This window comes from Miniopterus natalensis, chromosome 8 (assembly GCF_054644295.1).
Source record: "Miniopterus natalensis isolate mMinNat1 chromosome 8, mMinNat1.hap1, whole genome shotgun sequence".
Lineage (NCBI taxonomy): Eukaryota > Metazoa > Chordata > Mammalia > Chiroptera > Miniopteridae > Miniopterus > Miniopterus natalensis.
Window position 1 is genome coordinate 49,544,229 of NC_142088.1, and position 24,328 is coordinate 49,568,556.

At 40.7% G+C, this 24,328-nt stretch overlaps 1 protein-coding gene across 4 annotated transcripts in view; it reads left to right on the forward strand.

Moving 5' to 3' along the window:
• The window catches only part of RBMS1 (RNA binding motif single stranded interacting protein 1), a 202,386-nt gene that overhangs the window by 170,959 nt on the left and 7,099 nt on the right, over positions 1 to 24,328 (forward strand). The window contains exons 5-11 of one of the 4 annotated variants that reach the window (XM_016195627.2): positions 2,303 to 2,460; positions 4,431 to 4,510; positions 17,438 to 17,553; positions 18,415 to 18,464; positions 18,592 to 18,685; positions 21,156 to 21,203; positions 22,111 to 22,161. In XM_016195627.2, the coding sequence (XP_016051113.1) occupies positions 2,303 to 2,460; positions 4,431 to 4,510; positions 17,438 to 17,553; positions 18,415 to 18,464; positions 18,592 to 18,685; positions 21,156 to 21,203; positions 22,111 to 22,161 (597 nt within the window). The remainder of the gene's footprint in view (positions 1 to 2,302; positions 2,461 to 4,430; positions 4,511 to 17,437; positions 17,554 to 18,414; positions 18,465 to 18,591; positions 18,686 to 21,155; positions 21,204 to 22,110; positions 22,162 to 24,328) is intronic. The other 3 variants (XM_016195763.2, XM_016195835.2, XM_016195912.2) reach the window with 3 other exon arrangements.

Genomic DNA, 24,328 nt, shown 5'->3' on the forward strand with positions numbered 1-24,328 from the left:
TTCAGACAAAACGGGCCCCATCTGTGTTGGCCAATTAAGGACCAGACTTCCACAGGAACAAATTCTGTCTTTTGCACTGCAGGAAAGTTTGGGGATTTGGGAGGTCAGAGCTCACATGAAATGGCTAATCAAGGAGCTTTGTGATTAATTGGGTGAAGTTGGTGGAGGTAGTGAGTGAAGTAGAAATGGGATTTTACCTCTCATCCCATCCGTCTCAGAAGAATTTGAAAACTTTAATACCTAAGACCATTTTACTTCTCCCAGTATTTTGAAATATTTTATCCATTACTGTCGTGCACTTATTAATAAATCACTTTCCATTTTTATACATTAAAGATACACTTTTATGTAATTATCATTAGGAGGTTTTGCTCAGCTAAAGATAATCAGTGATACCACACTGAATTGATCTCATTTCAGCTAAAAGCAAAGATGGTTGATTTTGTTTAGTCTGTGGAAGGGCGAATGAGGGTAACTATTCAGCTTGCTTTTGGACATTTGAAAAATAATTTTTTTAATTGACTTCAGAGAGAGGAAGGGACAGGGAGAGAGGATAGAAACATCAGTGATGAGAGAGAATCATCAGCCAGCTGCCTCTTGCACACCCCCTACTGGGGATCGAGCCTGCAACCCGATCTGACTGGGAATGGGTCAGCACTCAACCACTGAGCCAAGTGAGCCTGGCGAGCATTTGAAAATTTTTAATATTTTCTTGGACCCAGCCACATTGACACACCCCTGAAAGTGCGGGGCACCCACGCTGGGAGCCTGCTCTATGCTTTGGAACTGGCCTGGTTCCATGCCGCCATCTGTCAGAGCCAGGGCGTCATAGGGGCAGTACTTTCTGCCTGTAGTTTCTCAGACTTTGGTAACTTTAATTCTTGGGAATACTAGGGTATTTGTCGTTTGCTAGGATTCCAGATTATTTTAAATCTTACCAGAAAAACCAATGTTCACTTTTACTTGAAGATTATATAAAAGGAAAAGTTTCAAAACTTCAAGTTTCATTAGTGTTAGGATACATTTAAAAGTAGAGACTTCATACAAATTCAAACATGCATTTGCTTTACATATATTTTTAAAGCACTGTGCACTTTGGAAATTGAAAATATACTGAGTGTGCTATTTTGTTGCCTAAAGCTAAAACATCAATGACTTTACTAATGGTGCTTATTAAAGAAATATTATAAGCTTGCATAGTTCAATATGTAAAGATACAATTGGTTAATAAGATCAAAGGAAAGCCTGGTTTAAAATTAAGCATGATTTAAAATTAAAATTAAGGCTGTCCTAATCTCACAGTTAGTTGCAAAGGTGAATTTTGACTTGGTCAGAAAATATTCCATTCGTCCTACAAGTTTATCCCCTGGTGATTTGAACACCATACTCTTGGTAACTATAACAGTTACTGGTTCTCAGAAAATTCTACTGTATATCTTTGAGTTTAGCTGATTCTATCTCAGCAAAGGAAAGATGAGTAGGAAATGACCTAATTATTGCTGCTTGAACTTTCATATGCAAATGAATCACCTGGAAATCTTGTTAAAAACACAGCTGTTGATTCTGTAGGTCTGGGGTGGGGCCTGAGGTTCTACATTTCTAAAATGCACGAAGGTAATTCTATTACTGCTGGCCCCCTGGATCACTCTGAGTAGCAAGGATCCAGCAAAATTCCCCTCCCCCATCTGCTCTAAAGTTTAACTTAATTCAGATTCTAAAATTTGATCTGCTTAGAGTTTTTCATTTTGTGTGGCTTTGCATTTCCTTGTTTTTATTAATTTAGGAGCTCTCCTTTTCCCTGTGGTGATCACAACTCAGAAGTAGTAAGGACTCTGCCATAGAGCAGAGGAGGGGATTTGGGGCAGAGTCCCACTGGGCTTTAGATTGCTTGGTCCAGAATCCTACATGTGTCTCCAGATTGAATTATTAGCAGTAATTGCCTTCTGCGCAATAGTGTGCTTGAAATGGACTCCTAAAAATAGTAGTAGAGAAGAGGTTGGTTATTTTGGGGAACACTGCAAACAGCTGAGAGCTGTGGTTCCACGAGGGGATCCTCTCCAACTGCACTGTCCCTGCCAGCAGTTCCACTTCCAAATCTGCTAAGAAAGGCTCTGTCAGATCATGTCTGACCTGCACAGGTTGTCCAAACTTCAGGTCCTATTTTCAAGTGTCCCAGGTGACTTGGTATTCTGTAGTTCCCATGATCTTGCTTGAGCAAAGAGAGTGGCTAAGTAAAAGTAGGTGTATTAAAATATCTCACCTTCTATTGGAAATTAATGGATAATCCTCTGTTCTGTTTTAGCAACAAGAACAAGATCCTACCAACCTGTATATTTCTAATTTACCATTGTCCATGGATGAGCAAGAACTTGAAAATATGCTGAAACCATTTGGACAAGTTATTTCTACAAGGATACTGCGTGATTCCAGTGGTACAAGTCGTGGCGTTGGCTTTGCTAGGTAAATATTCTTTCCTATCTTTATTATGCTGACAACATAGCTCTGCTAAGTTTCCCAGGAAATAAATATTGAGCCAGAAGAAAATTTAAACCAGAGAGCTAGTTGCACCATAAACTTAAATTATGTGTAAATGTTGGTTTGCATTTTTCCAAATCTTTTGGAAGTGCATTAATACTTTGGACACTAATATTTAGTGACTCAGGGCAAAGAAATACTACATGAGCAATAGTTCTGAAAGTATGTGACTGTAATATTTTTATTAATTCGATCAGGATGCCTATAACTTCTTCGAAATAATAATCTCTGACTCCTAAATTTTGTGCAGAAATCAGTATGATTTTCCTCATTAGATGGAAATTTGATTCATCATTAATAAAGTCAGTGACATTGTTAGATTTTTAAATAAAATATTTCAAACTCTGAAAAGCAGGACAATGATAAGACATCTGTCTAACCACCAATTGTTATACCAATGGTAACATTTTACAATTTTGCTTCAGATTATTTTCTTAAGAAGTAAAATGTTGCAGATAGATCTAAAGTGCCTTCACTCCTTTCATCTTGCTTTTGTCCCTTCCTCCCTAGGAAGGCTACTTCTGTGTAGTGGTTAATTTGGTTTCTACAGGAAAAATCTTAATTAGAAGGAGCTTTGATTTGTTACATAGTTCTAATCTGAAAGCCCATGTACAAAAACTTATTTTACGTGGTGCATTATTTAGGTAACTTAATAATATTGTGCAGTAGTAACAGATAATGTCTCCATGTCCTAAAGTACTGATTCTGATTTTGGAGGAAAAATAGCTGACATTTTACTTTTATACACATTTACATACATTTGATGTCAGTCACATGTACAACAAAGCAAGCATTGTTTACTATTTTACAGATAAGAAAATTGAGGCAAAGGAGGGCTAGATATGATTGTCACTGGGCTGCCGAGTAATGAGGCAAGGTCTTCTGACTTTTTTAGTCTACTGTCTATTAGTCCAGATAATTTTATAATAAAACTAAAATGTTCTACAGTCGAAAGTCACCAAGGCTGGCTTCTGCAGTGTGCATTTGATTGGTTAAAAGGACCCAAGTAAAACAATGAAGAGCTCAGTGCCATCTAATACTTGTCACCTCTGTGGGTGTTCTTCTGAAAGCAGATCAAGTAGTTTTATTTCTGTATCCAAAGATGGAATCCAATTAAGTTCTACTGCTTTTTAAAACTATTATTGTCCATTAAAACCTGTGTGTAACTCTGGGTAGTCCAGGAGTGTAGCAAGTTTTGAATAGATAATTCAGTGTTTCTTCCATTAAAGAAAAATAAAGTCATAATAATTGAATTCCCCTGAAATGTTTCTCAAGTGTTTTTAGCCCCCTGCAGATGATGAAGAATAAGTTGTAAAGTTAGGCTCCATCCTTCAATTACTCCTCCGAAGCCAAGATTAAAGGGAAGGTACATAATTGACTTTAACTTAATTTTAAACTTGAAGCGAATATAAAAACCATATAAGGTTCTACATCCTCTGATTGACACTAGTTCTTATTGCAACTTTTGAGTCTTTTTTTTTGTGACCGTGTAAAAGGAAAGGCCATCTTTAAAACATTCTGGCAAACAGTAAACACATCAGCATTTTCAACTGTTTTTTGTGTTTAATTCAATATCATGACTAACAAAGCTATTGTATATAGATTGTCAGTTTTTCGGCAAGTAGATAAAAATTATACATTTGGTATGCTTATCTTAAACACGCTAGGTATGATTTATTTCTTTTGTGATTCAGAATGTGCCTGTTAAGTTATTTTACTATAGAAGTATACAAGCCACAGTTAGTAAAAATAGGATAAACCCACTTCTTATTCATATTTTTGCTACGTTTCATTTGCATTCACTAAACCTGTAAAAATGTATTTACGTGGCCAGAACAAAATGAAAACTAAAAGATCTCTAAATATTTATGTATTTCATTTTTATATAAATATAGGATGGAATCAACAGAAAAGTGTGAAGCCGTTATTGGTCATTTTAACGGGAAATTCATTAAGACACCACCTGGAGTTTCTGGTATGTTATCTGAAATTTTATAAGTAGTTTTTTTTTTTATATAATACATGTATAATTTTAACACATAATGACTCTCATCAAAAAAACAAAAAAAAACACTTCATTTAGCTCTTTAAAGTTTATTTCTTTGGATCTGCAAATAGGACTTAAAAATTCACCTCTCTGCGGACATTAGTTGTGTAAATATGAATGGAAACTGACCTAGCGGTAAGGGCCTGCCTGCCTTGTAAAGCCACAAGCAGCCTCTCTTCCTTTGGTGCATAAGCCATCCTCTAATCCACCGTGTCACCATCCTCAACAGCTCTGTCGTCCAGTCACCTCATTGAGGACTGGGATGCTTTCCACCCCAGTTCCTGCCTTTGTTACCCCTCCCTCCCTCAGTGTCTGGAGCCCAACTCCTATGGCCTGTCTGTCCACTTCCTCCCCTTGCTCGGCCTTGTGTTTTCATGACCGAGAACACGGCACCTCTGTAGCTTTTCATTCCAGCATCACGCCCTGACACCCGCTGAACTTGCTCTGAAACACCAAGGGCTTTTTCCATTCACTTTCGATTGGTCCATCTTTCCCACCCCATTTGGTCTCCATTTCTGAACACCAAAACCGTTTCTTTAGCCGCATCCTCAGTTTCCTTGTACTCCATCCCTTGGCCACACCGGTCGGGCAGAAATCTGAACCTGTATTAATCCTACTGTAACCCACCTTTCCTGCTCCTGTTGCATCGGGCAGGGAAAGGCCGTCTCCAGCGTGACCAGACCCTGCACGGCACTGTCCTCCCTCGGCCTCCCCCCTTCCCTAGAAGCCGATATTCATCCCGCTCAGCCCCTGCCCCCCCCCCCCCCCCCCCCACTCTAAGCAGATGACTTCCCTTCCTAGTTGAGGAGTAAAATTGAGATCACCTATCGGGAGTGCTGTCATCAGCCTCCTGCTTCCTCCCAACTAGGAGACCTGTACCACACCCGTTCTTCCCTCCCCCACCCCCCACCAAAGTCTCAAAGATCGGGTTCAGAGCTGCGCCCTGGATCTCATCCTATCAGGACTTTGCTCTGCCAGTTATCCCCTCCCTATAATTTCAATCTGTCTCTTGCTTTTATTCTCCCCCCGCCCCAACAAAACCAAAATCCTTTATTTTTCATTAATAACAGATCTCTGGCAAAACTAACTGGTGGAGAAATGGGAGAAAATGCACAAATAATACTAGGAACAAAAATTGTGAACATAACTACAATGGACATTTTTAAAAGCACAGAACTATGAACTATTTTACACAAATACATTTTAATAAATAATTTTCTAGGAAAATCTGCCCATTTGTGTTTGAGATTGTTCAGGTCTCCGTGCTCTTGAAACCAAATTAAACAGCACTCTCTGGCTCCTCGCACATAAACCTTCTAGAACTGTAGTCCACTTCCTCGCTTCTCATGCCCACCTCAGTCCTCTCCTATCAGACTCCCTCCCCGAGTGCGCGACTGAAATCCTCATGGTAAACTTACTGCGTTTGACTGCCAGGGCTATCACCGGGACAAAGTACCACAGGCTGGTTGGCTTAAACAATGGAAATGTATTGTCTCAAGAGTTCTGGAGGCTGGAAGTCCAAGACCAAGGTGTCAGCGGGGCTGGCAGGGAAGGTTATGTTCCAGCCTAGCTCCTTGGCTTGTAGATGGCTGTCTTCTCCCTCTGTCTCTTCACACCATCTTCCCTCTGTGCATTGTCTGTCTCTGTCCAAATTTCCCTTTATAATATAAAGGACACCAGTCATTGGATTTCAGCCCACACTAATGACCTCATTTTAACTTTAAAGACTCTGTCAAAATAAGGTCAGATTCTGAGATGCTGAGAGAACACCAGCTTTTTTTGTGTATGTGTAGAGGGAACATGATTGAACCCTAACACCTCCCAGTGATCAGACCGGAGGCTTTCCTGTCTTTTCTGGTTTGTCTGCCTGCTGGGTTTGGTACTGCTGGCTCCTCACTCCTGGAAACGTGTCCTTCTTGGACTGATGTTTTACCTGTCCCTAGTTTCCTCACACCTTGTATTAATTTCTTCACTTTTGTGGGCTTGTTTTCTTCTATCTGCTCCTTAATTATTAGTGTTTCCCTGACTTCCATTTTTAGCTCATGATTTTGCTAGATTTCATCCACTGTGGAGCTTTCAGCCACTGCTTCCATTTCAGATGACTCTTGGACATCCATCTCGTGTCCTGGCTTTTTCCCTGAGTTTCAGGCTGCCGGCCTCGGTCACCTGGCTTTCATCTACTTCGAAATTCAGCTCGTCCCCCTTCCTATCTAATCCTCTCCTCTTTCCGTTTTCCTTACCTCAGTGTAACTGGCACTACCCGGGCACCCAGACCAGAAACCCAGGGCTGACTGTGCTGGGCTCCCCCAACCCTTCCGTTTATCGTATCTCACATGCAGAGTCATTCAGGTCTTTACATTTACATTTTCTCCATGATTATTTCTAGAATCTACCATCTCCCCTCCATCCCTCCTACCACTGTCTAATTTAACCCCTCATCTCTCACCTAGGCCATTACTGTGGCCTCCTGCTTGCCTGCCCTGTGTCTGGCCCTTCCTCTCTCAGATGTTGTCCCTCACTGCAGCCAGAGGGACTTAGATCAAATGTAGGCCTTTGTGTCACTTTACTGCTAAAAGTCATCCCCTGCCCCCCATACATGCCCCTTGCAGAAGATCCAGGATTCCTAGAGGGGCGTTGCCTCATTCCTCAGCCCTGCCTCCTTCTGTTCCCAGCCTTGTTGTTTCACCTCTCCGATACCGAACGACTAATGGTACTCCAAGCACACCATGCTGCTTCATTTCTCTTACGTGGTTTCCAATTTCTCAGATCCTTTTGGTTCCCTTTAACCTGGAAGTCCCTCCTCACCCTTTAAGACTGTTCAAGGCTTGCATCTCCCTGGGAGGGCCCCCTCTGACCCAGTTGGGTTACCCCCTTTTCCCATGGCACCCCAAGGACACCCACCTGTAGCCTAGCGTTGAACATGTTTACAGGTGCCAGTCCATTAAACTGGAAGGTCTCCTAAGGCAGAAACTCTTCTTTCTGTTTTCTCACCCAGCATAGTACTGAGACCATACTGGGTAACAGTAGATGTTTGTTGTTGGTTTTGCATAAATTTCACTACAGTCTTCACTAAGGCAATAACCTGTTTACAAGCTGGCATGTTGGTGGCTGACCGCAAACCAGAAGTTTAACTGGTGTCAGTATTTACTTTGCTATAGCTCCGAAGTACCATCTTTAACCGAATGGCTGATGATTGTGATCACGGATTCACTTTAATTTTGTGTGTCCACTTGAGTCTCACTCTATAGAGCACCTGTTTGTAAGGACATGTGGTACCACAGGCTGCATTTATCCTGTCATGCTAAGCAGCACACAGGTTGCATGGCTGTGTAGGAGCTTGAACTGCCACACGCACAAGTTTGGAGTGTGAAATACAAGACCCAGAGGGAAGTAAACTATTCCAAGGAACTCAACTTTGTGAAAGAGCTTCCTTTTGTTTGTTTGTTTTTGTTGTTGTTTGTTTTAATTTTTTTTATTGATTTGAGAGAGAAAGAGAAACATCGATTTGTTGTTCCACTTATTTATACATTCATTGGTTGATTCTTGTATATGCCCTGACCAGGGATGAAACCCATAATTTTGGTGTATCGGGATGACACTCGAACCAACTGAGCTACCTGGCCAGAACTCCCTTTTGTTTTTTTAAGTTAGTTTTCTTCTTCCATTAACACCTGAATTGAAAGAAAATAAGATAGAAAGGAATGTTTTTAGCCTCCAACCAAGTAAAAACAAGGGAGAAATTTCATATGTGGGCATCTATAAACCCTGTCCTATGGGGCCTCTACATTAACCCCTGTGCAGAGCTGACCCCTCGTGTTTTCCTCACTTCTGTGTCATCCTTTGCACAGTCAGGGCCCAGAGTATTAGTTCTTATGAAGGGCTGCTTATCCACCAACCTATGACCTCTTTGCTTTCTCAGCTTGCTTGTGCGTGCAACAAAGAAAGTTTGAAAAGAAACATCCCAGCCCACATTTGTTTTTGATGTTGTTATCAGTCTAAGATAAGATCTACCAGTTCCCCAAGTGAAACAGACTTCACACTGTCCTGGGTGGAGGTTGGACAGTTTCCTTTTTTCTCCGAAGGACTACATGGTTTTATAATTTAACTGTTTTCTTTGAAGTGGGTTTGAAGGTTATTGGTCACACCCATTCAAGGAAAAAACCTGGATTTCCAAACCACATGATAAATGATAGTAGGATTCTCTGTATCTTGCAACTAATAGACAATAGTTTCTTCCAAGTTGTGCCAAGTGTCCAGTGAGACACAAGAAACAGACAATTCCTTTTACATCAAGATCATCACTTGGGGGGGAGGCAACTGTGCCGTCAAGCCATTCTCATTGTTCTGAATCAGAACCTAATTTTATGCCATTTTCTTATGTTGAAGGACCTTTCCTGTGTGTTGGTCTTGGGTCCCAACTAGATCTCAAGCTCCTTGGCTACAGGGATTGAGCCGTATTTTTAATTCTGCGCCAGGTATAGGAAGCCTGTGCATCACCCTGTAACAATAGCTCACCCAGTGGGTTCTAAGCATTTTTCATGTGGGGCTCATCACAATAATCATGGCTCTTTTAAGGACTTTTTTTGGATACCTTTCTGCATATAAACAAAGCTAAACTATCTTTAGGCCGGGGTTTGAAATGTACACTGTGGTACTTGGAAGCACACTGTCTCGATGAACTCAGCTTTTCCCCAAAACAAGTCCCCAGTGGATTTGAGAACCCACAACAAAATTCGAAACACTTTTTACCTTCTCTGGATCCGGCCCCTCTTTTTTTGTATACATAATATGAGAATTCTCTTTGACTCGCAGTCTGTTTATTAGGTGCTGCTCTCTCCCTCCAGTTACCTGAGTGGCTGCTCCGTAACATGGGTTTCTCCACGGAGGTCATATGATTATTTTCAGTAGAACCAGCTGACAACAAAAATATCGTCAGGCAAGGGTCATTGGAGTGACCCTCCACTTTAATGTTTAAATAATGCAGGCTCATTGCTAGGTAGACATAACATGTCATAAATGCGGTCAGAGGATGGTTTATTTAATGATGCGAGTTGTTTAGCCGGCAGAAGCAGAATTACCCAGGATGGTTTCTGTCAGAGAACCCAGATTCTTGCACAACTGGCCATCTGCCCATGACATTGAAGCCAAGTACAGAAAAGTAACTCATGTTCAACAGAGTCCCCAAAAGACACTTTGTGGAAATTAACAAACTGTACAGTGAGCTCATCTTAACTGTGACACTCTTAAGAGAGTCTGAAGGTGGCCAAGCAGAAGGAACTCAACGCACATGAGTTGTCACATCTCATATGCCACCCATCCTTCTGCCAGCACACTCTTCACACCAGAGTGATGTGGCTGGTTCCCCTGTGCCAAACACACCCCAGCCTGGCCCTGGGCATGCTACACAACGTAGTATGTGCATATAGTTCTGTAAAGACCCACATCACAATTTTAATGCAACCTGTATTCTGAAATTGCTTTTTAAAAATCTTGTGCTTTTATGTCTCATGTTACCATATTTTCAAAGAGGCATGGTCTTTTTTTACAGCAAGTTCTTCTTTAAATGTACAGTACAGCTCCTGTTGGGAAAAAAAAAATAGCTCGTAAGGCTTTCCTTTTGTCTGTCCCTACCCAGTCTCTCATTTTTCCTGAAAATGTTGGAGCCTTTTCCTCTACGTGGATTTACCTTGGTTTTGAGAGCTATCTGCTTTCCAGGAAGTCAGATTTGCTTAGAAGGTCCCAAGCAGGGTGAAAAAACCAATGACTTCTTTGTGAGAAAATCTAGGTAAATTCCATAGAGGTTTAACGTAACTACTTAATATTTACTTCATAAAATTCCATTACGGAGAATTACCATGGTGGTGGTTTCCCACAAAGTGAGTGTTAGAACAAGGGGTGGGAAGTTTTAGTTGGGTGGAACTGATGTCCAAATTAGGAGACATCCCCAAGGCAGAAACACTGCCATGGCTGTGATTCAGGGATGTGTCTACAAACTCCCCTTGCAGTACCTTCCTAGAAGGCAGTGCAGTCTCTGAGAAAACTGATGCACGTGGCATGTTAGAGGGAACTCTCCTAGAGCTACACACCCTGTGCCCATGGTTTTTGCCTCTGTAGGAGACACACACACACACACACACACACCCCGAACATGAACAAAGGCCATATGTGTGTTCAGTGCTGCAGGAGGCAATGCAACCACCCATCTCTCTTTCTGGACCTTTCCATGACGTTAATGGAGTCTGAATAAGTTCCTGTGTGCTAAGGGCAGAATGTTAAAAACAGATGTGTGTAGTCACTGGGTATGTGAGTGCTTGTTAGGTTCTCAGGGTTGTGCTGGATCATTCTGCCACGTCCCCAAGGTTCATCTGTGTCACAGAGGAGCTCCAGTGAACTCCAGTGCATATGTGACTGTTGGCCAACTCCATCCAGACCTCGGCTTGTCTTACGTCTGCTTTCTGTGTTACTCGGACTTTTCCGATTGGGTCTGAAGACGTGTGCAATGCTTCTGGTACTTTGAGGGCAATGTGATCATACGTTTGGGACTGGGATTGCTCACGTCTCCCTCGCCCAGTGTGTACAGCAGAGCGTTGGTGAGATGTGCCCTCCACGCACTGCACTCTTACAGGCGGTCACAGCCACAAAAACCAGAGTGCTGGAGCAGTCCTGGGTGGCCAGGGGCTGAGGGCTCTCCTGCAGATCTAAACTTTCAGCTCATTCTCCACCAAGGAGGGAAAGTCTAGTTTTTAAAATGTGACAAAGGACCACAGCTGAAAAGGTGCCAGTGTTTTTTAGCTGAAGGTGCTTTGAGTGCCATGTCAGGCTTATGATGGGCTGCCTTCGGGTAGTTGTCACCATCAATCACACCCAGCCTGCAGCAGACTCCTCGAATCAGTTTTACACTTTTTGCCATCAGGTTGTCTCAGGGAGGAACAGTAAGTAATGGAGGAAAATTGTATTAAAGCCTCAGGCTCTTGGGTGGAAGATGTAGGTGTTACTATGAAACAGTTTTCTACCAGGCGTTTGCCAGCAACTTCATCCTGAACTACAGTGCGAACATTTCTTCCATTCTATGTGGAGCCCGGCAGCAACCCTCACCAGCTGGTTAAACCCCACGGGACGAAATCTCATGGAAAACAGGCCAGCTTATAACTTCTGAACCCAAGTCCCTCTCCTGAGAACTTATCTTAGTAATTCAAAGGCAAGAGGAGGAACCATAATTGAAATTTGAGCTCCTCCTGTTTTCCTGGTAGCAATAATAATAGCTAATGTTCATTGAGCTGTTGAAGCACTTTATATGTTTATCGCAACAGTCTTTTGAAGTAAGTACTGTTACTATCCCCATTTCACAGATTATGAAACCAGAAATATTAAATAACTCGCCCAATGTCACTAGCTAGTAAAGCCAGATTTCAAACCCGGGGAGACTAATCTAGAGCTAGTGTTCTAACCACTGTACACTCTGACCACCAGTACAGCCGTCGGCACTGAGACGGGGGAGATAAATTATACACACACATGTTCACACAGTGTTACAAGAACAGAGAAACTGTATGTGATTCCTTTTCAAGTACAACATTATGTAACCATTTTTTGATGATTCTATAAAAAGGTAGGGGCCCAGCCGGGCGTGGCTCAGCGGTTGAGCGTCGACCTAGGATCCAGGCGATCGGGGTTCAATTCCCAGTCAGGGCACATGCCCGGGTTGCGGGCTGCAGCCGATCAATGACTCTCATCATTGATGTTTTTCTCTCTCTCTCTCTCTCCCTCTCCCTTCCTCTCTCTGAAATCAATAAAGATATATTTTAAAAATAATAATAAAAAGGTAGGGAAAGGTTGACAATGTAAATGGTAGAAGGAAACAACCTAACATTGTAAATATGAAAAACTAAATATAGATTTAGAAAAGTAGTGAACATAGAATAATAAAATATTTATGTTAGAGTGATGGGAAAAGATTGCATTTTTGTTTTTTATTTAATGTGACTTTAATATTGTTACATCATTATTTTACTGATAGTTAAAGCTGAGTGGGAGATGGAAGCACTGTATAGGGGTCAGGAAAGGAGAGATAGAGACCTGCCAAGGGGTGTGGAAGGATGGAGGGTCTTCTCTGTAGGGAGAGTCGGTAGCTTTGAGTCATGATTGAGGGGGACAGCAGGATTTGGTTAGAAACTAGGGGCTAAAACATAAAACAGAAGAGATATCATTGACGCACACCCTTGCCCCCCCCAAAGGAATGGATAATTTTTATTAGATCCTTAGGTTGAATTTTCTAAAAGAAGAGCCCCAGATAGTTCGTGCATGTTGTTAGTTGAGGAATTTTGAAAGTAGGCAACATTATCAGAAAGAAAGCTAATTGCAATTGCTGAGTGGGCTAGTTTTCCACAAATGATGGAAAATGCTACTATTGAGGGCAGTCTATGTTTTATAGAATGTTGATTGGGATAAAATACTACATAACTAGAAAAATGGGAGTTTGGAAGTAGCCATTTCTCTAGCTGTTAGAACACAGCGAGAAAAAGGTCCACTCTACCAACTGCAGAGGGCTGAGTCTTCCAGACTTGATTAGACCTGTGAGGAGGACTTCCAGGAGGGCAAATCATAAGCTTAGTGCTTAAGTCAGAGCGGGTGTTCTAGAAGTGGTTTTCAGTGTGGGTATCGGGGGAAGACAGTTGAGCATAAATTACTGCAGAGTTTGAGCTTTAGAAGAGAGGTAAGGAAACCACTCGGTGGCGATGCGCAGTGAGTCATCCTGGGGATCACCAGGTGGCACGTGGTCCTTTAGGGGAGGCATGGTAGTACCAAGAGTCAGGTATTTGTAAGAGATCATGCCACTCGCAAAGCCCTAGTGAGGGCACATGGGAGAATCCAGTAATGCAGCTACCCTAGGTGGCTCTTCAGGGGTGCCAGAAAATATCAGCTCAGCGTTTGCATTTGTGGCCTTGCCTGTGACGGTGGCTAAGCTTGTGGAGGTACATGTTCCTGTTGGTTCTGATGAACAAGAAAATAACTTTTCTGTCTTGGAAAATAAGAGAATCTGACCTGAAAGATCACAAACACACGCACACGTAGGATAATATACTTTGGATGCCTGGGTTGAAATTTTTTAAGGAAGAGCTCCAGATATTTCCTTGCATGTTAATTGAGGAATTTTGAAAGGAGTTTCGAAAGGAATCGGAAAGCTAATTACAGTTGCTGAGTGGGCTAGTTTTCTACAACTGATGGATAAGCCTCTGTCGAAAGCAGTTTACATTTTACAGAATGTTGATTGGGATTAAATCTGAGCCACACCCTTTACAAACACAAAAGACTAATTAATGAAGGGGAAACTCAGCTTCGAATACTCTGAATATTTGGTAAAATAAATTGATGCGGGGTGACTTTATGTAATTTCTACATCAGTTTAATGCAGGAGTATATCTTAAATCATAAATCATTTGTTAGAATTTCTGCAATTATTGTTTTGTACAATAAGGTAAAGAGTTGCTAATCTAGAAAAGTGACTGTATAAAAATTATGGGCTAACAGTTCATACTGATTTTTTAAACTTAATATACCCAAACTTACCTGTCGATCATAGTCATATAATAGTAGTCATGGCACTTCCTTTCCTGCATGTGAGCCCTCCTCAACATGTTCCTTCCATAAAGAGCAGTTGAGGAGGCCATCTGAAGAACTGAACAAGCTGACATCACATAGCGTCTCCCAATCTTTAACCTGGAACCTGTGTATTAGGCTCTAAAACACAAACCAGAGGCTATTCCCTGGTCTGGTATAAAACATGCCAGCCAAATAAGAATCTCATTTTGTAACAAGCTTACATACACTTAAGAACAAGTGGGCCATGACAGATCTGGGGGGGAGGGGTGTTTTTCGATTCAAAAATCTAACTGAAATTATCTAACCTTTGCTCAAGTTGATGATAGCAAGTGTCTTCAAGAAGTGTTCCCTGTCCTGAAGCAAAAGGTACAATATTTGTAATGAATAATATGCCAAGGACTTGGGTGAAGCTATTTCTCGTAATGTCATCCAAGCGCAGGGAACAGCAGCTGTAAAAGAAACAGAGCTGTTCCTGTATCAGAAGTATTTCACTTCTGGGTGGTACGTTTTATTAAAAAATAAACATCTCTGAAAACAGATAAAGGAAAATAACCATCTCTGTCCCATAAATGGTTAAATGGGTTTCCATAAGACCGGGTACACTCGTCCCCATTAGACTACAAGCTGATTTTATCGACCACTATATCCCTAGTTCTTAACACTATACCTTACACATAGTAGGCCCTCAAAAAAGCTTTCAACTGCTAAATAGACCAAAGGAGGCTTTAATCGATGGGAGAAGCTGTTAGAATTTGACTTGATACTGCTTTACGTGGAATACTGGGGTACCCAGTGTGTTTTTAGCAGACTTCACTGCTGCCTGAGATTGTGTTTGACAGACAGAAGTCTGGGTGAATGGAAATGTGTTGGAAGCACCTTACCAACAGGGACACTTGACCTTTCCACAAATGTGGCATTTCTGTGCTCGTCGGGGATTGCTACCAGCTATGTTCACCTACACCTACCTGCTTAGGCAGCCTGCAGTGAACTTCCAGATTAGTCCAACCTGGTCACCTTCTTTCTATGGAAGAAATGGAAGAAAATGGTTCAGCTGCATTACTCTCCGTGCCAAGTAAACTTTTTTTTTTTTTTTTTTTAGTTAGATTTCAGTCCAGGAGGTAGTCTTTATAATGCCTGTAGATAAATGCATCCCCTTAAAATTAGGTCACACAAAATGCCAGCACCGCAGAATTTATTATCTCTCTCTTGCCCTCCAAGCAAAATCCTAAAACCTCAGGTGCCATTGGGGAAAACATTTATTGCCATAAGGACCTTCTAGATCTAAGAAGAGTAAGATCTTGCTTCCTTTTGTCTGAGTTCTCAATTTGTCCTTAGAAGTCAAGGTGAGACATCTGAGGTCACAGAGGGTAGGCACTCTCCTTATCTCAGCAGAGTTTGCGTTGGATCCTCTCCTTCGCCTTTAGGTCTATATTTCCATGGCCCTAGTAGTTTCCATCTCCCTAAATTAAATTAAAAATATCATCAGTGATTGGAAAGCTCTCTTTCTTCGTTGCATCTGTTTACTTTACCTTCCATGATTGTTGGTAAGGGTAGAAATTCCCAAAAGCCAATTTTTTTTTTTTTTTGAAAAGACAAAAGAGAGTAGCCCACCTGCTGTCTAGGATTTGGCCCCAGTCCATCTTCCATCCCAGGCAGTTTGCCTGAAATGGGAGGAGTACCTTATTCAGGTCAGCCTGGGGGACGTGGCGTGGGGTTGGAGTCAGAAGGAAAACAGAGGACCCCTTTGTGAAGGGCAGGGCCAGGGCTCCCGGTATCCTCACCAGAGGCCTCCGGTTTTGCTCTCGCTCCCTGGAACCCACGGTACAGCTGTCACTCACAGCGCGCTCATGTTCCCGCACATCCTCTGGCGGGGGCCGCACCGGGGGAGGGCGAGAGCGTGCCAAACAGCCTAGACAGCCGCCCAGAGGGAATTACACTGGGATTTTGTGTTGTGTTTTGTATTTTGGCAGAGAAGTGTTGAGAGACACTATTTGCTTCCACCCTGTCATTAGTGGGTGGGTAATAGCGATATAAAATAAAGAGATGAATTAGGATAATAAGAGGCAAAGAAGAAAGGAGTAAATTTTCCACAAGTAATATTTTTCTCTTCATGGTTATTTAACTTTGAGACAGAACTTGAAAGTAGTAATCACAACTGTGTAGTAGACAAAGGACAGAATGTGAGAACCAGACAGGAAGGTGTGATTGCCTTTATTGCGTTAACTAGAAACACACCGAAACATGTACTGTTTTCAGGAATACAGTGCTGTGTCCACTGTAGAAAGGCAAAGAAAAGTCACAGGTGGCCTGCTCTGCTGGCGCCTTTTTTTTTTCTTTTTCATTTTTCTCTCTCTCTCTGTCTGTCTTTAGCTAATGTGCATGTATCCCTGTGACAGTGTCTCGGCATCTTTTCCTTTCCTGTGTTTTCTTTAGCAGTTTTTCAGTCATCTTATGATGTGGACATGGAATGAAGCAACACTGAGTGGGATGGTGAAAGGCACAGAAAAACCTTTCGTAGGGTGTTCACTTGTTTTCACCTGTCTCACAACAGCTGTCTTCAGTGCTGCATCCCAAAAATAAACAAAGGAGACTTACTGATTCATTCATTGATTGAACCAAGATGTAAGGAGTGCCTACAGCTTGCCAGACCCTCAGGCCCTGGGGATATGGTGATGAGCAGAATAGACCATCAGATGTCACTGCCCCCGTGGCGCTTCCACTCCAGAGGGGCACAGACACCAAACAGATCAGCGTGTTCGCCAGTTGTTGTAAATGTTATGAATAAAAATACATGTGAGGAGTATAAAGGAGAATTTGTTTCTTCTGGGGAAGCAAAGGCCTCTCTGAGGAATTACATGGGAAGCTATGGGAGCATTTTTAAGGTTGAGAGAGGAGAGGATGACATCACCATATTTACCTTTGAAGATTTATAGAGGTGGAATTGGAGAGGCCCCAGAATTTTTTTAAAAAGTGAATCTGCACTTAAAGAAGTGGCAGAAGTGAATCAAAAGATCCCTTTGCGTCCTCAGAATAGCTCCTTAAATACTTTCATTACACTCTGGTTTGAAAATAATAATGAATATATTTTTCACCAGTGGATCGTCTTCTGAGGGTCTGAGTAAACTTTTGCCTTCAAGTGTTCTGTTAGCTCCCTTACAGCACTGTCGCTGCTGTTAAAGAAGACATTCAGTGACATTTTGTCATTCGTATACACATGTAATTTTGGTCTCATGTTGTTTCTCCCTGTTTGTTCAGCTCCGACAGAACCTTTATTGTGCAAGTTTGCGGATGGAGGACAGAAGAAGAGACAGAACCCAAACAAATACATCCCCAATGGCAGACCCTGGCATAGAGAAGGAGAGGTGAGACTTGTAAGTTCTTTCTTGAAACTTTAGTGCGGGTGTCTGATTGGGAAAGCCTTTGTGACTCGTTACTCAAGCATCATCTGAATTTGGCCACCACACTTCTGGAATAGGTGCCAGAATTATAACTTTACAATCCAGATAATGTCAGATTAAAACACTTCCCAGTGGATACGGTGCTAAGAGAGTGACAATTCGCCAGATGGCCAGATAGATGGTGGAAACAGCTATGTTTACCGGTTAGCTACACATCAAGTAAAAGAGCACTTCAGATGCCATGAATTCTTAGGGAGGTTTACATTTATAATTATTCAGAAATCATTCTAAATAACATTATTAAAAGGCATCATATATTTGCCATTGAGGGGTTTTTTTGTTTATTTTTTGCCTAATTCTTTTGAATAATGTTCTTTTATTTTTTAACCAAAAAAGAAAGCTTAGTTTCTTAATAAAAATGGTGGCCCTCCATTTCCCCATGTTTATTTTCAATGAATTGTTTGCTTGCTTTTTTTAAAGCAACGTACTGATTCAAGAACGTCTAGGGAAGTGCCATTTGGTAGAAATGTTCTGGGATATAACCTATGATAATCACTAGGCATGAGTGGCTGTTTGAACACTTGAAATGTAGCTTGGATGCTGGAGGGACACAATTTTTAATTTAATTTTAAATAACTGAATGTGGTTACTATGTGGGACAGTGCAGATCGAGAGCTTAATTCTCCTGTTGAGTTCATAACTATGTCTAACAGAAACTCCTCATTTTATCAAATGCTACTAAACCATCACTGTTTCAAGTTGCCATGATTCTTAAGAAACGGAATTTTTTAATCGTGCCTTCGCAGATGTTTCTCTTTCTTTTCATTCCCATAGGCCGGAATGACACTTACTTACGACCCAGCCACAGCTGCTATACAGAACGGGTATGTCATTAAGATAAATACGTAACAGCTTGAGGGAAAATGTGAAGGCTGAAAGCTATAAGACGTTTGTTCCGTGAAATATTCTACTTAAAGGACTACTTAATAAAGGCTTTTGTGTTTGTTCTAGATTTTACCCTTCACCATACAGTATTGCTGCAAACCGAATGATCACTCAGACTTCTATTGCCCCCTATCTTGCATCTCCTGTATCTGCCTACCAGGTTGGTACCGTCAGGGTTCCTCAAGAGTTCGACAGCTTGCTACCTTTTTGTGTGTCTCAAGATTTTGAACATTTGTGCTGCAATTTAAGTCAAATGTTATGCAGCTTGGATACCCAATTTAGAATAAGCTGCCTTTTATTTGACAGAGTGGTTTACTTTTTATGTATCAGAGAATGTAAAACAGGGGAAAATGGTTGTCAGTCCTTGAAATCATAGCACTTTAGCATAGGGATGAACCCCAGTACTTCCTCCAGCTGAACCCCGCTGTTCGACACCACGTGTCCTAGAAAGTGAGACTTGAAGAGAATTGCCATCAGGTGAAATACAGAATAGGGGTGCACACTTGCCTTTGTTTTTTCGTCAACAGGACCTAACAAAAGAGCAAGTAAACATGCTAATAAATAAAGATGTGTCTCTATTAGGCAACATTAAGTGAGCAATACAGTGAGATTTTGGGGGAGGGGGGAACCACACCAAAAAACAAAAAGGTCACTCCATGTTTAGGTTGTTTTTGTGAGGAAGCTTATCTTAAATTACCAACTTAGAGCCAAGATCTCATTAAGCACCTTGTTATAATACTGACTTGGTTTTATTTCAGGGTTAGCTCCTGTTCCTCAGGAACCCAGTGTGTGCATACATTTCTCTTCAGCAGAGTACCTCTAACAGGGTTGCTGCATTGGCCCAGACAGGAACATTGTAATGGTGTTTTATTACAGATGTAGGAATAGAGTTCTCTTTTGTTGACTGTTGAGATCCTGTGTGACAAAACTAAACTCTTGTGTATTCTTGTTTTTAAAACTATTGAATTAGATCTTGTAGCACTGATTTCTGGGGTTAGGGGGTTGCAATATCTAATAACTGTGTTTATTTTGCTTTTGTAAGCCTCAGTTTCCTCATCTTTAAAATGGGGATAATAATAGTTTCTATCTCATAGGCTTGTTATAAGAACTAAATGAGACTATGTATAGAGCTTAACACAGTATCCTGGCATATCATTAGCACTCAATAAATGTTAGTTGGGATTATTATCATCATTACTGTGCAGGATTAGCTGGTTGATGAGAATATATTCAATATACTTTTTTAAAAATAATGGATTGGTCAACATAAGCAATATCATAAAGATGGTTCTGTTTAAAAACATAAAAGTAGCTTTGAATAACAAAGGGTAGTGATCAAGTGCACTAAAACTGAAGTTTTAAAATAGCATTCGTAGCCTCCCTCAGCTTTCAGGTTCTTTTCTCCTCCTTTCCCTGAATTGTCTCTTATTTTTTCTTTTATCTCTCCAGGTTGTTATGTTACTTATACTGGTGTTTCAATCTGCTGGACATAGTATTTACTCATTTAATGCCTCTCTAATTATTTTGGACTTAAGATTTCCATATTTCCTTTGCCTGTGTAAAACTCAGATCTGCTTTAGTGCATTTTCCCTAATTAACAATTCCCTGATATTAACAATTCTGATATTGAAAGGTAGTCTTCTTTCTTAACTATCTGAGCTTGGAACTCTATGCTATATATGGATATCACTAAAAATAGGTACAAGTAAGCTTATTCTCAGGCAAACGAAAGATTGTGCATATTAATTGGAATGTATGCTGCTGTACATATTTTATAACTACTAATGCATCTCCCCACCACCTCTTTTCTATAAAAGCAATGAACATTTTGGCCACAGAACTGTTTCATATAGTTAAAAAAATCAGACTAGTGTTGGTAATAAACTTGGTATGCCTAACTAGAAATAACATTTCACTTCAAAGGCCCTGATTTTTTTCTCCTAGGCATTCTGTGTTTCCCCCTAAGATACGTGTGGAAATTTTTCCATTTGCCTTATACTCCGTGCCATAACATCAAAGACTGATTCTTAACCCCAAAAGTTCAGGGTCAGCAGATGAGCTTTTAAGTGGTCTTTCTGTGATTCCCTTAAATTGTTTGCAAAATGTTGCTTGTCAGTGTGTGCAGTTAGTTGGGGGAAAAAGTTCTGTTTCTTTCATCAGGTCTTCAGTGGGCTCCATGACCCAAACAAGGGTAAGGAATCAATGGTAAAAAAAAAAATCATAGAACATAGATTATTATTCCCATTTTATAGTTAGGGAAAAATGAGGACTAGTTTTCTTAAGCAGTTGGTTTGCTGCTTAAGAAAGAAAATTGGATTAGATATCATAGCTCCCTAACCCCCATAATGCTATATTAGATTATTAAAACACTGAAGCATACAAAAAACTGGGAGCATCTGGCCCAAATTGGGGTCTCTAGGGAGCTGCTCGCCTCTCCATGATTTATTCAGTGAAGGCCTTGTACTCATGTTGGAGTGGGCCTTTCTCCGCTAAACCACCATATGCTTATACAATTGGATTTGAGAAATTGGCATCTGCAAGAAACCACCAATACCCCAATGGGGAAAGGCTGCAGTCCAGATAACTGAAATGTTAACAAGGCAGAAGCACTTAACTTTGGTCTGCCTTAGGTGGCAAAGGAAACCAGAGAAAACAAGTATCGGGGCTCTGCTATCAAGGTAAATCATAATACATTCTTCCCCCATGACTCTCCCCCATATCCTCTCTATAGAACCTTTGAAGTTAACAGTAGGGGATAAGACACAGGAGGGTTTTGCTGTTTAGAATTAGAAACTGAAACTTGTTCTAAAAATTACATAGTTTGAGGAAAGTGCTGGGCATCAAGAAATGGGCTGTTTTTTTGTGTTTTTTTTTCTCTTGAATGGCACACTTGTCTTTCCTGCCACAGAATCTGACTCTCACATCTTATTTCTCAGTCCAGAGGGTCTACTGTGTGGATGCCCTATTGACTGTAGATATCAAGATCTAGCTATTGAAGTTTAATTTTCTAAATCTGAATTTCAGATTTTTATTTTCCACACTGGCTAGAAATTGTTGACCACCAAACAAAATTTCTAAAACCTAATGAATGTCCTGGGTATCAGAGAGGGATTAAATTTTATTATTCTTTTTAAATAAGCACATACTTTAAGGATTAGTTTCTGATAAGATGTGCTGGAATTAATTCTCATTCATCTGTATTCTTGAAGCATCTAGTTCATACCTTGATGATAACACATTTCACATTGATTGGCTTTGCTTATTTATTTATGTCCCTTGCTGAGACCGTAAATTTCTTGAGGGTGGGCCCCATGTCTCATTCACCTTTTTCTCTTTGGTGCCTGATACTCCGTAAATATTTCTTAAAAGTGGGCAAATGGAATTTTGTTTTAAATAATCATTTCATCCTATTCAGAGTGACCAGTTTGCCAAGAACTCTACCTGCCTTAATAATCTTTATAATCATTGATAGTATTGTTTCCTTATTTTCCTTCTGTAGATTTTAACATGATTAAAAAAGTTCTAGAGAAATACGTAGCATTCCAATGGAAATCAATGTTTTTTTTGAAATCCTCCCTTTTCCAGGTGCAAAGTCCTTCTTGGATGCAACCTCAACCATATATCCTACAGCACCCTGTAAGTTTTCATTGTAATGGCTTTCTGCTTTGCAAGTAAACCATATATATGTTAAAAAAGTATTCTCTGGGTTAAAACCATGTGCCAAAGATGGTATAGGATTTGGGAAATTTTAAGCATATAATATGTAAATGTACAAGTTCATTATAACACTTTCACTCACCTTTGTCTTAAAACAAATTGGTAATTGATAAGTTAAATTTGCAATCTGTCAGAACTTAAAACATATCATATTGGAGATGGGGCACCATTTTCTTCCTCATTACAGTTCTGTAGGAGATCATTAAATTGAGTGTGTTTTGTTTTGTTTTTAATACTCACCTGAGGATATCTTTTCCATTGTTTCTCAGAGAGAGTGGAAGGGGGAGAGAGAGAAAAACATTGATGTGAGAGAGACACGCAGATTGGTTGCCTCCCGCATATGCCCCAACCAGGGTCAGGGATCGAGCCTGCAACCAAAGTACATGGCCTTGACCGGAATCAAACCCAAGACCCTTCAGTCCAAGGGCCGATGCTCTAACCACTGAGCAAAACCAGCTAGAGCATTGAGTGTTTTACTTTTTAAATTTTTTAAATTGTAAGGTTTTTTAAAAATTGCTAATATTTAACAGTACTTGGGATGAAACCTCTCATTTTTTACATTCCCTTTAATGCAAATATAAAGTGTTCAAAATTGATCTAGAGGTTTTTATCACTTAGCCTCTTCATGGAAACTATAACTACAAAAGTAGTAACACCTTTGTTGGTAAATAAATGTGATTTCTTTAGTGGCATGAGCATTTGTTGCACTCACGTATACATTACATTTCTTTTAGCTGAGTGACCTACACTTCACCTTATTAGTATATTTTAATGTGTTTTCCGAAAATACATAAAATCCAGTTTGTTGAATTAAAACATGGATTTGAAAAGTTGAAAAAATAAAAGTGGAGAACAGAATCACACAAAAGCAGCCCAGCAGTGACAACACATGCTTGCAGTGGGAATCTTGATAAGCAGTACAGTCCACAGTACTTACGAGATAAAAACAGGTCAGGTGCTTGGGAAAAGCACGCTATTTGGCCTTCAGATGAGATAGGAATTTCACTCAGGACCCCTAAAGAGGACACACTATGTAGTGTAAGATCATGTGTATGAAACAGCAGTCCAGGGACAAGTTCTGAACAGAAAGTTGGTGAGATGACTTTGAAGAAGTGAATAAAAGATGTTTAGTTGATAGCACAGAGGAGAACTCTGTGCTGTGTGTCTTTATAAACACATAGATGTTTCTGTATGCACACATAAATCTGCAAACACATAGCTACTCGTGTGCACATTTACACCCACACGTACACAAACACTTCTGGCAGTCTCTTTCCCTACTTTATGCCGTCCTGTTGTGAAATGCTGGAAATGAACTCACTTTTCACTTGGGGATTTCCTAGTATAGCGTAGCTCCTACAGATGGATGGGAAAAGGGAGCAAGGAACTCCTTCAGCATAGTCGGTTTCTGAGTCATTTCCATGTTACCACACACTTTTTTTTTTTTAATATATAAATATATCTTTATTGATTTCAGAGAGAGGAAAGGAGAGGGAGAGAGAGAGAGAGAAACATCAATGATGAGAGAGTCATTGATCGGCTGCCTCCTGCACACCCCCGACTGGGGATCGAGCCCGCAACCCAGGCATGTGCCCTGACCGGGAATCATACAGCGATCGCCTGGATCCTGGGTCTATGCTCAACCCCTGAGCCACGCCCGGCCGGGCACCACACACTGTTTGATGGTGCACATTACACCTTAAAAAGAAAAAAAAAATTATGAAACGTATTACACAACAAACTATTTCTGACATACATCTATTCTTTCTTGGCAACATTTAGAGACAAAGCTGCACATATCTCGGTTTAACATCTTTAGGGAGACTGTAGTGTGAGAAGGTTCCTGTCTGAGGATTCATTTCCTTTCCCACCCAGATCTGGACTGCCTGCAGCCAGAATTAAATGCCTGCACATCAATCTCAGCCCCCAGTTGTGTATCTAATCTCAATAAATAACAGTGTATTTAAGGGATAAGTCCAGTAGAGTAATACAAAAACCTTAACATTTTGTGGTGTTAAAATAATTGTATTCTCAGGTAATTGGGTGATTGCAAAAGTGAGAGGACTGGTATAATCCATAAGAATAT